The sequence below is a fragment of the Marmota monax genome, unplaced genomic scaffold (genome assembly GCF_021218885.2).
Source record: "Marmota monax isolate L192 unplaced genomic scaffold, Marmota_monax_Labrador192_F-V1.1 WCK01_AAM20220418_F8-fsc00121, whole genome shotgun sequence".
NCBI classification, from domain to species: Eukaryota; Metazoa; Chordata; class Mammalia; order Rodentia; family Sciuridae; genus Marmota; species Marmota monax.
Window position 1 is genome coordinate 705,107 of NW_026693351.1, and position 16,363 is coordinate 721,469.

At 42.6% G+C, this 16,363-nt stretch overlaps 1 protein-coding gene across 3 annotated transcripts in view; it reads left to right on the top strand.

Moving 5' to 3' along the window:
• Positions 1–16,363, top strand: part of Tfcp2l1 (transcription factor CP2 like 1) — a 55,113-nt gene that overhangs the window by 954 nt on the left and 37,796 nt on the right. For 2 of the 3 annotated variants that reach the window (XM_046456858.2, XM_046456859.2), the window contains one exon: positions 3,952–4,103. In XM_046456858.2, the coding sequence (XP_046312814.1) occupies positions 3,952–4,103 (152 nt within the window). Of the gene's footprint in view, positions 1–3,106; positions 3,228–3,951; positions 4,104–16,363 lie in introns of those variants that run through there. The other variant, XM_058583260.1, reaches the window with a different exon arrangement.

A 16,363-nucleotide genomic window follows, 5' to 3' on the forward strand; every position in this document is an offset into this window, starting at 1 on the left:
ATGGGCAGTCATTTTACTTTCTGAACTCGCCGGAACCAGCTTTAACCTGTCTTTATTTCCATCCTAGTCACAGTTTATTAAATGTGCCTAATTTAACCCAAAGGGCATTTGAGGTGGGCTCAGGAAAAGTGAACTGCGAGGCGGAAGGCGGCTCAGCCACTTAACGAGCTACCCACCTTCTGCGCTTGTTTGGGCCCCCAGAAGTTCCTGCCCAGTTTTGCCACCACAGGTTATTTGAAATTCCAGCTTCTGATAGGTATTTGTCTAGTCGTTCTCCCTGAAGACATTCCCCTGCCGGAGAGCAGAGGAACCCTTGGATTTGACTGGTGTATCCGGTGTTTTTATTCAGAGTAGTGGATGATTAAAAAAAAAATCTAGGGTCTTAGGGACTGCCTGCCTGCCAGCAGACTGTGGCCATGTCACCCGAGGGAAGCTGCTCTGGGCAGTGGTGGAGCCCACTTGGGAGGATGTTAATTCCCTGCAGGAGATTAAGTGGCTGTTCCCTTATGAAAAGTGCGACAACAGAGTATGTCTTTACCATTTGCACATTGCTGTTTTCATGGTAGTTTTGTCTAAATTTTGGTTTGTGGCCGTTAAGTATTTTGTCATATCTTCAAAATGAGTTTGAAGGTGACCTTGAGTTGAAGATAATGTGTACTTAAAACTTCTGAAATATCCTGAAATATCATCCTATTAGGTAGTAATTCTAGAAATGAGAGTACAATTTTCCCAACATCTGCTACTCATAATGGAAGTTTGCAGGTTTTGGTTATTGCATGAAGGGAGGAAGGCAAAAGTTGGGGTGAAAGGTGCCATAAAGCCTGGGGGGCTGGGGATGTACCTCTGTTGTATAGTGCTTGTCTAGCAAGTGCAAGGCCCCAGACTGTGCATGGGGGTGGGGGGGGCGGGGGCATAAAAAAACCGTACTATTTGGGGGGGTTATTTTGGGAAACCATAGATGAAGAAGGTCCATACTTGGTGCTGGGGGATCGATCACATGCTAGTCTGGCACTCTGCCATTGAGTTACACCCCCAGCCCTGTCTTTTTCTTTTTTAAAGATTTTTTTTGAGAGAGAATTTTTTTAATATTTATTTTTAATTATCAGCGGACACAACATCTTTGTATGTGGTGCTGAGGATCGAACCTGGCAGCACGCATGCCAGGCGAGCGCGCTACCACTTGAGCCACATCCCCAGCCCCAGCCCTGTCTTTTTCAAAATTCCACCTCTTTTTTTTGGGGGGGGGGTTCTAGGGATTTAAACCCAGGGTGCTTTATCTCACTGAGTTCCATCCTCTTCCCTATTTATTTATTTACTTACTTATTTTATTTTGAGACAGGGTCTCACTAAGTTACTGAGGGCTTTGTGAAGTTGCCGAGTCTGACCTCAGACTTGAGATCCCTCTTGCTTCAGTCTCTCAGTCGCTGGGAGTCATTGTGATTACAGGTGTAGGCCACCACACCTGGCTTCAAAATTTCACTTCTTGCTGGGTGTGGTGGTGCATGCCTATAATTCCAATTACTGGGGAGCCCAGGATAGTAAGTTTGAGGCCAGCCTCAGCAATTTAGCAAGACCTTGTCTCTAAATAAATAAATAAATAAATAAAAATAAAAATGACTGGGGATGTAGCTCAGTGGTAGAACACTCTTGGGTTCAATCCCCAGTACTGCTAAATAAATACATAGATAGAATTTTATTTCTTATTTTTTAAACATTTATTATATTTTTAGGTGTAGATGGACACAACACAATGCCTTTATTTTTATGTGGTGTTGAGGATCGAACCTGGGTCCTGCCCGTGCTAGGCAAGAGCGCTCTACCGCTGAGCCACAATCCCAGCCTTCTTATTTTTAATATTTAGTTTTTAGTTGTAGTTGGACAGAGTACCTTCATTTTATTTATTTTTCTATGGTGCTGAGGATTGAATCCAGGGCTTCGCACATGCTAGGCGAGCGCTCCACCGCTGAGCCACAACCCCAGCCCTAGAATTTTATTTCTTGCTAGGGGTTTTGCCTTCATAAAGGCTGACCTCAATGAAGGCCAAGGTAGTGGGGTCAGTGCACATGTCCCTGTTCTCCCTACTCCAGAGAGAGGGTCTTGTCCTTTTCCTTTTTGGGGGGTGGGGGTGGGGAGTATTTTTATCTTTGGTTTGTTGTCTCCTCATTCTGCAAAATCTGCAAAAGTCTGACCTTGACAGTAGTGGCCTTTACTTCTTCTCCCTTTCTGTTTGATGTTCTGGTGACTTTTATTCCTTGGCAAATAAGGATGCCAGGTTTGAAACAAGTTACTGTTGAATGATGGTTCTTTGCAACCCCCCCCCCCAACCCCCACACACACCCTTTTTTTTCCCTCCAAATTTAAAGGCAGCAGTGTATGGATTATTAACTTAACATGGTCTGGGCAAACATGAAATGATGCAATCTCTAGGTGAGCAAGCCTGCCTGCTTCTCCCATGTTCCTAGAGAACCTCCTGGGCTGGAAAGAGGAAGGCGAGTAGTGGGAGAAGTCGGGTCAGCCCCGTGCTTTCCCTTTTTGGGCAGCAGATGGTGGCAGGGAAGCCCTTTGAAGGAAAGATTTCCCAGGTGTGCCCAAAGCCAGCCTTTTCTTTCCGAGAATTGGTTAGACATGGTTGGGGGTGTGTGCTAGGTTTGTGTTTCAGAGACACTCATTTATGAGATTGTATAAGGAACAGGTTGTACCAGGGAGTTTGTGTTTATGCAGTGAAGTGGGGTCAGCTAATTTTATTCATAACCCAGGACCCACGAAGGGAGGAGGGTTATCAAGATAGGGCAGGATGCTTGCTTTTTTGGTGCTGCTTATACTTCAGAGGGCTTAAGCAAGTCTCTCCTGCTTGCAGGTCATTCATGTTCTCGAGGATTTCTTTGACTCCTTGGAGGGTGCATACCTGGAGTTCCAGCTACTTTGGTGGGAGTCAGAGATCCTAGGATTGTTTGGGGCCCACCTGGACAACACAGCAAGACCCTGTCCCCAAATACAACACAAACAAAAAATACAAAAACAATATAAACAACAACAACCAAAAAAAAAAAAAAGAAAAGAAAAGAAAAGAAAGGAAGAAAGAAAGCAATCCAGACACAAGTTCCTCAGTCCCACCCTGATAGGAGACTCTCATTCTCAATGCCCTGGGGAGTTTTGTTTAGAAGTAAGAGAATCTTTGAGCATCTCAAGATTTTTCACTTGGATAAGGAAACTCTGTCAAAACCAAGGTTCTCCTCTTTTTGCATTTCTGAGAGATCAGTGTGAGCCTTAAACTGGGTAGGGGCCAGTTGTCCCCTTCTCAGAAGGGAGGGAGGGGTGACTTGTCCTCGGTGAGGGAGGCCAACAGGTTCTTTATTTTCATTTTAACCCCGGGTCTAGGCTATGCTGGTCTGAGAAGTGGCTGATAAATAGAAGAGTTGATTACAGTTGAACTAAAAGTTGTTGTTCAGATGATTTTTATCCAAAAAGCACACGATGAGCAGTCTCCTGTGGATGGAAACCAAATGGCTTCTAAAGGTTACTTCATTGTTACTGGCCTCTGTCACTTAGAGGTTCTCTGTAGATAATAGGAACTTTATATTTTTACCTCCTTCACAACTTGATTCAGTAAATCTTCTTGAGAACCATCAAGTAACACGAGAATCATGCAAGACTGGTTTATTCTTTTTTTTTTGTCTTTTGGTGTTGGGGTTCAAACCCAAGACCTCACACATGCTAAGCAAGGTCTCTATCCCTGAGACCACACCACCTGCTGCCCCAGCCTGGTTTACTCTATTTGAAAGCATCTAGAGGGTTTGTAACAGGAGGGATCCAGATCCAAGCCAGCTGGCTGCAGTGGGCCTTGTTGAATGGCCTTTGGTCCCCGGGGTCTCGGTCGCTCTCTCCAACTTTGTCTTTGACGACGGGCTCCCTGGGCCCTGCTCCTGACCACCGCCTTCCTGTGTGTTGCAGTGATGTGCTGGCTCTACCCATCTTCAAGCAGGAGGAGCCCCAGCTGTCCCCCGAGAATGGGGCCCGGCTGCCACCCTTGCAGTATGTGTTGTGTGCCGCCACGTCCCCAGCAGTGAAGCTCCAAGAAGAGACCCTGACCTACCTCAACCAAGGTAGTGACTGGAGCCCTAGGCCAGGGTGGAGCCTGTGGGTGGGGGCACCCTCCAGAACAATGGGGAGTTGATGTGAAGATCCTGTTGGGTTTTATTAGTTGTCCCAATCGGTGGGGTGGGGCTCAGGAAGTCTTTGGTGTTGGACACCTGTTCAGATTCCATTTCTGAGCTCTCAGGCCTCTATGAACCTCTGAGTCTTCATCTGAAATATGGAAACATCAAAAGCTGGGCATATGTAGTCCCAGCTATTTGGGAGGCTGAGGCAGGAGAATCACTGGAGCCCAGGAGGTTGAGAGCAGCCTCACAACATAGTGAAACATGTTTCAAAGAAATAAACATCAACTGTATTGTTAGAAAGGAGGCCAGATGTGATGATATTACTATATAGCACCTTCAGGGAGCAGATGTGCCATTGTCTGTGGCCGCTAATACTATTTATTGTGACCACGGTTGATGGTCCTCTGTGTGGGTTGAGTACTTTTGGTTTACTGGGTCTGCTATCCTTGGATGTGCACCGGGCGGGCGGTAGGAGGGCTGACCTGTGTCTGGCACCACAGGGCTGGGTTCCGCTTGACAGAAAGAAGCCCTTTGTGGAAATGGGGACAAGATTGCTCCTCATGTCTTGGGAGGAATGAGCTTTGGAGTTTGAATTCCAACTCTTCATAGTTCCGTGACTTTGAACTGCCTTTTCCTTTTCTCTGAAGTTCAGTGTTTTCATGTGTAAAGTGAGAAGTGTAATTTTTGTATGAAGCTTGCAAGATTGAAGGTAAGTGGCCCGTTAGAGGTTGTTCAGTCAGTTGTCCCCTTTACCAAGAGCACCCGGATCGTGTCCTGGTGGATGGCATTTCTGTGGTTTCGGTTCTGATGATGTGAATGTGTTTAGTGCACTTTTTTTCTGGTCACCTTGTAAATCCTGGGCATCTAGTGGTTTGATCGCTGTCTACATTACATTGGAAGCACAGAAGGGCAGAGGACCCTGGTTTTGGCCGGGCCACACTGAATTACAGGAACAGCAGTGTGTCCTCTGTGGCCGCCTCCCCTCAGTGGAACTTTGCCTCCTGGATTTTGAGGTGGGTGAGGGTAGAAGTCCAGCATGATCATCGTGTTCTCTGGCTGCAGAACTTGCTGGCTTCTGAGCCAAGAAACTAGCTCAGAATGAGCAGGTGGCTGTGTGTCTACCTGTCTACTCTGTGGACAGGCTTATCCCCCGGGGGCAGCCCTGTTGTCTTGAGCTGGTCTTGCTGACGCCTGTACTCAGATCGCTGTGGGGCTGAGACCTGTGCTCCATCTGCAATGTTCTGGGTGACAAAGCCAAGTGGAAGAGTGAATGCCTCTGTCTGAGCCTATGTGTGCAGTGGCTTCTGCCTTTTTCCTCTCTTTGATAGAAGGTCAGATGCTCCTAACTGCTGTATCTTTTTTTTTTTAGAATTTTAATATTTTATTTTTTTTAGTTTTCGGCGGACACAACATCTTTGTTTGTATGTGGTGCTGAGGATCGAACCCGGGCCGCACGCATGCCAGGCGAGCGCGCTACCGCTTGAGCCACATCCCCACCCCAGCCCCTAACTGCTGTATCTTTGAACAGATTCGTTCCTCTCTAGATGTCTGCTATCTTGCTTAAAAATGAAAGAATTACAAGGTATTTACAAATGAGTCCGCTGAGCTGATGGTTTCCTGCTCTTGGCCACGTCCATGGTGCAGGTGAGAAGTCTGGGATCTTGCTGTAGGACCAGGACATTTTGTCTGTCCCCTTCCCCCATCTGCAAAGCCTTTGGCTGTATTCACCATGTGGGACACTCCTACCCCTACCCCGTCCCTTCTAATCAGTCAACTTGAGATAAAATTTGAAAGTCAGTGTGCTAGGTCTTTCTTTTTCTTTTCCCAATCCCCTGCCCTTTCAATTTATTTTAAATTTTTAAATTTTGAGCTGGGGTCTCACTAAGTTGGTCAGGACCTCACTAAGTGACCGAAGCTGGCTTAGAACTTGAGATACTTATTCCTGAGCCTCTCAAGTTGCTGGGATGACAGGTTTGAGTTGCTATACTGGGGCTAGGTCTTTTAGAAAGATTTAAGAGCATTTATTCTCTTGTATACCATAGGTAAGTGTAAAAAAAGGGGGAAAAGAGTTAGCCTCCAAATTCACACGTTATCCTGTGTTAATATGGTGTCTATACTTCAGATTTTCTCTATTTACTGTACTGCTAGGGATCCCCGCCAGGGCCTTGCGTATGTTAGGCAAGCACTCTAGACCATCAAGTTACATCCCTGGCCCTAAATCTCTCTAAAATTACATTTTCCCAATTATTAATGGAATACATGTTCATTTGAATGATTGTAAAAAAAAAAAAAGAAAAAGAAAATTAAAAGACATAATTAAAATCTTTTCTAATTTTGCCAGAGAATAACTGCTAACTTTATTTGTGCATAACTAATTGTATTAAGATCTTTTCAAACTCTCACGCTACAAAAAATTTATCCTGGTTTTTTGTCTTTACTTTCCTTCCTTCCCTCTTCTTTTACATAGACTACTTTGTGAACTTTTCTCATTAAAAATGCATTGGGAACTGGCGGTGTTGGGAGGTAGGAAGATGGAGAGGTCAAGCCAGCACTGGTGAGACTCTCTCCTAAAAGAAAAATTTTAAAAAAGGGCTGAGGATATAACTCAGTGGTAAATCACTTGCCTAGCATGTGTGAGACCCTGGGTTCAGCACACAGGGCCGCAAAAAAGAAAAAAAAATAATTAAAAAAAAAAAAAGAAAGAAAAAGAAAAACGCTTCAGCGCTTTGTTGTCCTGGCTACATGGTTACACTGTAGAGTTCCATATTGTTACACTATCCGGTTCTGTTCCTTTGGCCTGTTTCATATTGTGGACACTTACTTTCCAGTTGTTAGAGATTAAACCGTGATGGACATTCTTGTATGTAAATCTTTATGTGAAATGTTGATTCTTTAATTTTTAGCTATATATACTTTTTAAAAAAAATCATTTCAGTTACATATGGACACAATATCTTTATTAATTTTTTTATGTGGTGCTAAGGATCGAACCCAGTGCCTCACATGTGTGAACCAAGCATTCTACCACTGAGCTACAGCCGCAGCCCAATTTTTAGCTATATATAGCTAAATCTCCTTTAGTACCAGAGATTGAACCCAGGGGTCAAGACCCACCAAGCTACATCTCCAGTCCCTTTATTTTATTTTATTTTTTTTAAATTTTGGCAAGAGTTTCACTGAATTACCCAGGCTGGCTTGAGCTGTGATCCTCCTGCCTCAGCCTCCCAAATCAGTGGGATTACCGGTGTGCAGTAGACCTTAGGGTTTTTGATACATACCGCCAAATTACCTTCTCAGCGGAAGAAAATAACGCACACAGTGGCCAACGGGGTAGATCTCACTGTTTCCCTATTGGGCATTGCTGCCATTTTTCTTTTTCTGTCATTCTTCACCTGATTAGTAACCATGGACTTTGATCTTAAATTTGCATTCCTGTGATTGTTAATCTAGTTGAGTATTTTTAAATGTTTATTGATATTTTTTCTGTATTAACTATATTCATGTCCTTTGCAAATTTTTTTTCTTATTGATTTGAAGAGAATACCATTTATGAAGAACTTCAACGTTGTAGGTGCTTATGTTGCAATATTTTTTTCCCTTTGGTTGCTCTCCATTTAACTTAATTGTGATAACTATATTTATGAAATGGGATATATAACTTGTTTTTGTGTGTGTGTGTGTGTGCGCGCGTGCACGCACATCAATCCCAGGACCTGTGTATGCTAAACCAGTGCTCTACAGTCTCAAACCAATGATTTTTTTTTTTAAAAATTAGAAATTTTGTTTAACGGTTTGTAATTTTAACACTAAATATATGATGTGATGTAAAGATATAAATTTGGTTATTTTTTCCGGATAATTAACCTACCAGTTGCCGCATAATTTGTTCTTTTCTCATTGGTTTAAAATGCTACTTTTGAAACATTTTAAAAACCAAATGGTCAGAAATGGACTTTTGTGTAGTTATTTGTCCTAAACACTGATATTCATTGATTTTTTTTTTAAATTGAATTAAATATTGTATCTTGGAAGTATGTTTTACTATTTGAGAACAGAAATTCCTTTCATATTTTTTCTTAACCATTCCCAATCATTTTATTCTTACAGATTGATTTTATAACCATTGAGACGTCTATACTTTTTAAGAAAACTGATAAGATCATAGACTTTTTACAATTGCCCTGCTTTTATTGTATACTATTCTTTTCAAAAAAATTTTTTTGATACTGGGGATTGAACCCAAGGTTGCTCCATCACTGAGCTACATTCCCAACCCTTTTTATTTTTTAATTTTGAGCCAGGGTCTAACTAAATTGCTTCAGCTGGCCTCAAACCTGCACTCTTCCTGCCTAAGCCTCCCAAGAAACTGGGATTATGGTGTGCACCACTGTACGCCAAGTATTATTCTTACAATAACATTTTCCACTGTTATTAAAGTATGTATTTGACTATTTCCTCTTGTTCTTAGGATAGAATATTGTCATAATTGCTGGAAGAAAATATACAAAGTAATTATTTCAGTGTCTATTTTTCATATGGAATGGAAATGACGAGGGCCGAGTCCTGTCTCATCTTTTCTCACGGTCTTCCCATCGTTAATCTCATGCCTTGATAGTAGCTGCTCTAAATTGTCCCCAAAATTAAAAATAGGAATGATTGATTTTATTTCCATTTTTCCTGTTTGTTCTTTCAGTATTATCAATAATGTTATAGCAGACATCTTTTTCAGCACACTTTATTGAGTAGTCTGTCCTTTATGTTAGATGACAAATAGATTTTGACCCAATTTTAAAAATTAATTTGGAGCCAGGTGAGGTGGCTCTGTAATTCCAGCAGCCTGGGAGGTGGAGGCAGGAGGATCACAAGTTCAAAGCCAGCCTCAGCAACTTAGTGAGGCCTTGAGCAACTCAACAAGACCCTGTTTCTAAATAAAATATTTATGAAAAGGGCTGGTGATGGGATTCCGTGTGACTCCTGGGTTCAATCCAAAAAAAAAGACTTTTTTGAGGTGAGTGTGATGTGACACATCTATAGTCCCAGCCTCTTGGGAAGTCAAGGCAAGAGATCACTTGAGTTGCAGACTAGTAAGGACAACATGGCGACACCCTGTCTGTCTCAAAAAAATTTTTTTGAATGGGGGCTGGGATTGTGGCTCAGCGGTAGAGCGCTCACCTACCATGTGTGAGGCCCTGAATTCGATCTTCAGCACCACATAAAAATAAATAATAAAAAAATAAAGATAATGTGTCCAATTACAACTAAAAAATAAATATTTTTTAAAAAAAATTTTGAAAGTGATTTTGACATTATTCAAGACCTTTTTGGTTAATTGAAAAGTTTTCATAGGGTGCAGCAGTGCGTGTTTATAATCCCAGCGATAGTGGAGGCTGAGGGAAGAGGATTCCAAGTGTGATACAGCCTCAACAATTTAGCAGTGGCCCTAAACAACTTAGCAAGACCTCATCTCAAAGTAAAAAAATAGAAAGGCTCAGGTAAAGTGCCCCAGGGTTCAATCTCAAAAAAAAAAAAAAGTCTGCTACTCAGTTATTCATGTTTATTGGATTGGCTCTATGATATTTATTACATTATCTGAGACCATCCCATGCCCTCTCCCTTGTAAAGATATGTTTTTTGTTTTTGTTTTTTAGCTGGGAGATTGAACCCAGGGATGCTGCACCACTGAGCTACATTCCAAGTCCTTTTAATTTTTTTTTTTTTCTTTTTAAGACAGGGTCTCACTAAACTGGTGAAGGTCTTGCTAAAATTGCAGAGACTGGCCTTAAACTTACACTCTTCCTGCCTCAAGCCTTCGACTTGCTGGGATTACAGGCTTGTGGTGCCACACCTGGCATGATGTGTTTAAGGTTCTCTGAAACATGGAAGGGATGCCTGTCTGTAAATCCATGGTTAGAAACCCATTCTAATAGTGTCTAATACCAGTGTCAAAACCGCGTCCTGGCGACATGTGGCCTGAGTAGGGTACATTACATGTGGGTTTTCAGACTCCACGCCCAATGGCTAGTTTTGGAGGTTGTGAAAATGGTTCCAAAAACCAAGTATGTCCTCTTTCTCTGAAAAGAGTCTTCTATAAGGGATGGACAGGTGCTGAATTGCAAGCTCTCAGATAACTTCTTTGTCACTGGCCAAAGGTCACTGTGGACAGATCTTTCTTGAAGGCTGGAGCCAGAGGGAAGGGAGGAGGTGGGTGGTGGGGTTGAGAACCCCAGGCAATCCTGGCTTGGAGATAAGAAACAACTTTTGCAAGAATGGCTTGTTTTGGGGAAAGCTTTGGTATTTTCCAGCAAAACAACCCTGAGTCTTTAAATATGATATCAAGTTTTCACAGGACTCTTACTTTGATTCATTCACAAAATAAAATGTTCTCTTGATAAGAAGAGAAGGGTGGTTCAGTGACAAGAGAAAAGCCATTTGCACAGGGATTCAGCTGAATGTGCTGTGTCCCGGGAATCTGGAGTGCTTCAGGATGTCTAGGTTTAGGAACCTGAAGAGGAGGAATGGTGTGGAAGGGTAGACCAGATGACCGAGAGCTCTAGCTGCTTACTGAGGCTGAGCCATTGGGAAGCTGTCTCATCACCAAACCTCTCTTTGCCTTCAATTCCTTATCTATCACTTGGTGCTGGGGATTGAACCCAGGGCCTTGAAAACACAAGGCAAGCACTCTACCACTGGGGTACACTCCCAGCCCTGATATTCTCTTTTGAAGTTGTTCTCCCCAAATATATTATTCCCATCTTTCAGATGACAGTTGGACAGAGGTGAAAGCAGATTCCCTTTGTCCCACCCCATCAGGAGGCAGGCCTGGGAGTGGTTGAGCTGTGGTGGGTGCTGCATGGTCTTCTGAAAGCTCCTAGCAGTCAAGATTCTACACTGGGCCCTTCTCTGAGCCGAGCCTGCCAATCTGGTCCTGGGATGTGGCTCAGAGGAAAGATGGATGAGACTTGGGTAGGGGTAGAGGGGCAAGGAGGCAAGGAGTGGGGGAGAAGCTGCTTCCCTAGAGACCCAAACCAGTCCTACCCCTCACCCCACCCCCACCCCCACCCCACCCGAGCTGCCCTGGCCACAGAGTCCCCAGCCTAGAGATAAGAGCTTCAGTAGAAAGGCCTGTCTCCCCTGCTTCTAGAACCCAATGGGAGACAAGCTTTTGTTGGTACCTGCTTTTCCTCCAGGGAAATCACTTCATCTCTACCATCTTCTTGGATTTCCTCCTCTGTGAAACCGGGACAATTTCACTCTGGGCAATTGCCCTGAGGATTCAGTGAGAATGAGTGTCTGGCAAACAGCAAGAATCCAGTGAGATTTCCCCCTCTTCCCAATTATATCAGTGACTTTGAATTTAAGGAATGAGGCAAAGGATTAGTCACTTTGTTTGTTATCTTTTCTTCATCGCCGAAGTTTTCTTTCCAGATTAATTTTTAGCCTGAAGTTTGGGAATATAAACTGGATCAACCAAATGACCCTGAAGTCCATTACTTTAAGAAAAAAAAAATCCACGCCCCTTATTTTTTTTCATGATTATGAAAGTAGTACATTCTTAGAACACAGAACAGCCAAACATTATAAAAATATGGACCTCCCTTCTAGATTTTTCTTAGTCATACATTAATCAATATGTTTATTTATTTTTATTTTTTTAAAGTTTTTAGTTGTAGATGGACACAATATCTTTAATTTTATTTATTTATTTTTATGTGGTGCTGAGGATCGAACCCAGGGCCTCACCGTGTGAGGCAAGCACTCTACCACTGAGCTACAACCCCAGCCCCTCAATATATTTATAATTATGGACACACATACATGTGTACTTACAGGGATATGTGGACCTCTTCCTTTTTAAGAAAAATGGAAATATATACATATGTTTTCTTCCTCCTCCAAATAAAATATCCTCATTTCTTTCCATGTTGGTACATTAAATAAAAACCAGGGAGGTGTACTCAGTGGTAGGGCACTTGCCTAGCATGCACGAGGCCCTGGGTTTGATCCTGGGTTTTTGAGCATTACAAAATAAATAAATAGTCGGAATACAAAAACCAAACAATCTTTACTGGTTGCATTATTCTGAGTATCATGTGGAGACAGCCTGATTTTGCCTTCTTGAGGACAGTAGTGTTGTTTCCATCTTTTTTTTTTTTTTAATAGCTATAACCAGTGCTTCAGAGAGCTTCTCTGTGTATGTGCCTCTATCGTACCTGGAACACAAAACTTGTTGAACGCTGAAAACTCAGTCTTGGTTCACTGCCCGTCCTAGCCTGGTGCCTGGCATACATAACTTCTGTGCCTGAATTAAGAAAGGGACTTAATGGAGTTATTTATTTTGCAATGATGGAGATTGAACACAGGGTCTTGCACATGTGAGGCCAACATCCCCAGCCCTGTTGAATGGACAATGTCTCTGTCTTTACTTTTGCCAAGATTTTAACCTTTGATAATCTGTGAGGGAAAATATAAGGTATTCTAGTTTTAATTTTCATTTCCTCAATGATGTTGAATTTTTTTCAGATTTTGTTATTCTTTTTGCCTTTCATGTGAATTAATGATAATTTTTATTATTTTTTATTTATTTGTAAGAGCTCTTTGTATATTTTGGATTTTAAAATATACATTAGAGGGGCTGGGGTTGTAGCTCAGTGGTAGAGCACTTGCCTAGCTTGTGAGGCACTGGGTTCGATTCTCAACACCACAGATAAATAAATGAATAAAATAAAGGTCCATCAACATCTAAAATAAAATACACATTGGAAATGTTTTCCCACTTTTTCATTCATTTATTTTATTTTTATTTTTTTGTACCTGGGATTGAACCCAGTGGCACTTAACCACTGAGCCACATCCCCAACCCTTTTTCTATTTTACTTAGAGACAGGGTCTCACTGAGTTGCTTACCAAGTTGCTTAGGCCCTTGCTGAATTGCTGAGGCTGGTTTTGAACTCGATCCTCCCGCCTCATCCTCCTGCCTCATCCTCTGGAGCAGCTGGGATCATAGGTGTGCACCATCACATCCAGCTTCAAAGATAGCCACTTGGTCATGTAAAACTTTGATTATGTTTTAAATAATGGAGCAGTTGATTAGTTTGAAATTTAAATTAAATATCCCTTGTCAGAAATGCTTGGGACCAGGCATATTTCAGATATTTTTTCAGATTCAGGATTATCTGTGTGAATATATATGAAATACCATGAGACAATGGGACCAAAGTCTAAACCCGAGTTTTTTTTTGTTGTTGTTTTGAAACTTAGTTTTGTTACATTGCCCAGGATGGCTTCAAAGTCTTGGGCTCAGGCAATCCTGCCTCAGCCTCTCTAGTGTCTGGGACTGCAGGTGTGGCCACTGGCAAGCAAGAGATTTCATCTCTATTTCTTTTTTTTTAAAAAAAAAACATTTATTTTTTAGTTGTAGTTGAACACAATACCTTTTATTTATTTATCTATTTATTTATTTTTACATAATGCTGAGGATCGAACCCAGGGCCTCCCATGTGCTAGATGAGCGCTCCACCGCTGAGCCACAATCTCAGCCCTTCATCTATATTTCATATGCTTATGCATGTAGCCTGAAAGTAATTCTATGCAATATTTTTAGTGTAGTTGTGTTTCATCTGTGACCAGATCCAGGTCAGGTGTGGCATTTTCCGTTTGTGGCATCATATTGATACTCAAAAAGCTTGAGATTTCAGAGCATTTTTGGATTTTGGATTTAGGGCTGCTTAACCTGTCAAACTTTTTTTTTGCCCCCAGTACTAGTGATTGATCCCATTGACCTCTCACCCAGCCCTTTTTAATTTTTTATTTGAGACAAATGCTAAGTTGCCCAAGTTGTCTTTTAACTTGCAATGCTCTTGCCTCAGCCTCTGGCGTTACTGACATGAGCTACCATGTCTGACATGAAATGATGTATTCTTGTGTGTGTGTGTGTGTGTGTGTGTGTGTGGTGCTGGGGATTGAACCCAGTGCCTTGTGCATGCAAGGCAAGCACTCTACCAACTGAGCTCTATCCACAGCCCGAAATGATGTATTCTTAAAAATTACATTAAAACCCTCTATGTTTTGTGAACACTTTGAAGGAAAAACAGCTAGCCAAAATATATCCTGCCCAAGTTGAAGTGGATTATAAAGTCTGTCAGGGAGCAGAACGGAAGTCCCAGAGCTCCCTCATGGAACCATTCCTCTGGCTTTACTGATGGTGATTGGCAGCACTTAATAAAGATCCATCAGAGGATCCCTGGACATCTATTCTGTGGGGGGTCCCGTAGACCTCCTTGATGGAAAACAGATAATCGAATCCTCTAAAGTTTCATTTCATGGCTTAATGATGGTGCTCTGGAAGGGTAGACCCCAGTGCTCAACGAGAAGAGTCATCAAATGTCTCATAGTCCCAAGTGACTTCTGCTGCTTACCTGGAACCCTGTGAGGCTTCTACCCCTACACCAAGCAAGTGCTGGCAATCAGGATGGGCCATCAGTGGGTCTGGGGGAAGGAGTGGCCGTTCAATAAGCTTTGCTCTGATCACTGTACAAATAAGGTTATGATTTATATGACACATCATATTTAAGAGCCAGGTACATCAAAGTGTCTTAGTAAATGTTACCATCCATCTGACGCCAACTTCAGCTGTATTTCATGGGTGTCTGGAGGTGAAAGGAGTGGGGAGGAAGTTCTAGGGTAGGAAGACCCACTTAGCTCTTTGTGGAATGGGCTCCCGAGTCAGTTTCGGGCGCCGCTGTGCTAGGCTTCGAATGAGTATTTGGAAGAATGTGTGCAGAGTTCTGCTCTGAATGAGGAAGGTGTTTGGGGCTTTGTTGTAAACATGAGTAGCTACCAGGATTGTCCCCATCCTTTCATTTCCTAAGAGAAGGAAGCAAGTCCAGAGGAAAGTTACAGTGTCTCTGGGTCATACAACCTGCTAGAGACCCCAGGCCCTGGTGGGATTCCAGGGCTCTCAACCAGGCCCTGGGCTGGACAGCTAAAGAACCTATGGAGGCTACAGGTGCTTCTTTGTGGTACTTAGAAAATGATGTTCAGACCTTACTTTCTCAGGACTCTGTCCCTTTAAGAGGTTTCCTTGGAAGAGTCTTCCTTGTGCAGCCTGGAGATGGACAGCTGACCTGCTTCTACTTTGCCTCTCACCAAGTCTTAGGTGGGAATATGCTTTGTGTCCCTTAAGGGCCATCTCATCCCTGTCTCATCATGGCTTGTGCTTTGCAGACTGAGCGCCTCCTCTGTGTCCAGCCGGGAGGTCTGACCTTGGGTGTAACTGGGGGATTCTTAACCTTCCTGTTCTTCAGCCTGTGACATGTCTGGAAATTCTCATCTGGGTGATTAGAGGACCCTGAATGGGAAGGGGAGACCACACATGCTCTAGGAAGGACAGGCGTCCTTTCCTAAAGGATGAGGGCCAGGAGGGGCCTTTGATAACATCTTTACTGTCTTGCTACTTCAAATGTCCATGGATCAACATGGCCTGGGAGCTTGTTAGAAATGCAGAATCCTGGGCCTGTAGCAGGATCACGGAATCAGAACCTGCCTAATTAAAATTAGAAAAGCGTCGGTCTAGCCTTTCCGTTTTATGGTTACATGAACTGAGGTCCAGAGGGACTGTGTGACTTGTTCCAGAACATCGATGGGTACTTCATCTGGTCTCTCTCTTTCTGAAACATTTTTTTTAAAAAAACAGCTTTATTGGAACACAGTTCACATACCACACAATCCAACCTGTTTGAAGAATGAGATTCAATGTTTTTTAGTATATTTCAACTAAATATACTAAATCATCTGCGACCAATTTTAGAACATTTTTATCTTTCCTAAAAGAAAGGACACTCCTTAGTAGTCACTTTCCATTGTCTGCCTCCCTCACCCCAGCCCTTGGCAATAAGTAATCTACTTTCTATATTCATAAGTTTGCCTATTCTGGGCATTTCTTGTCATGCAAATGGTGGTGTGTTGTGACTGGCTTCTTTCAGCATGTTTCGGGGTCATCCATGTTGGGCACCTATCAGAATATCATTCCTTATCGTTGCTGAAAAATACTCCCTTGTATGCATGGACCACATTTTCAAAAGTCATTCTTTAGTTGATGGACTGTTGGGATGTTCCCAGTTTGGGGCTAATATGAAGAATGCTGCTGGAAGCTTCGGGAGGAGCTATGTTTTTGTTTTCTTTGGGTCGATAGGGAGGAGTGAGAT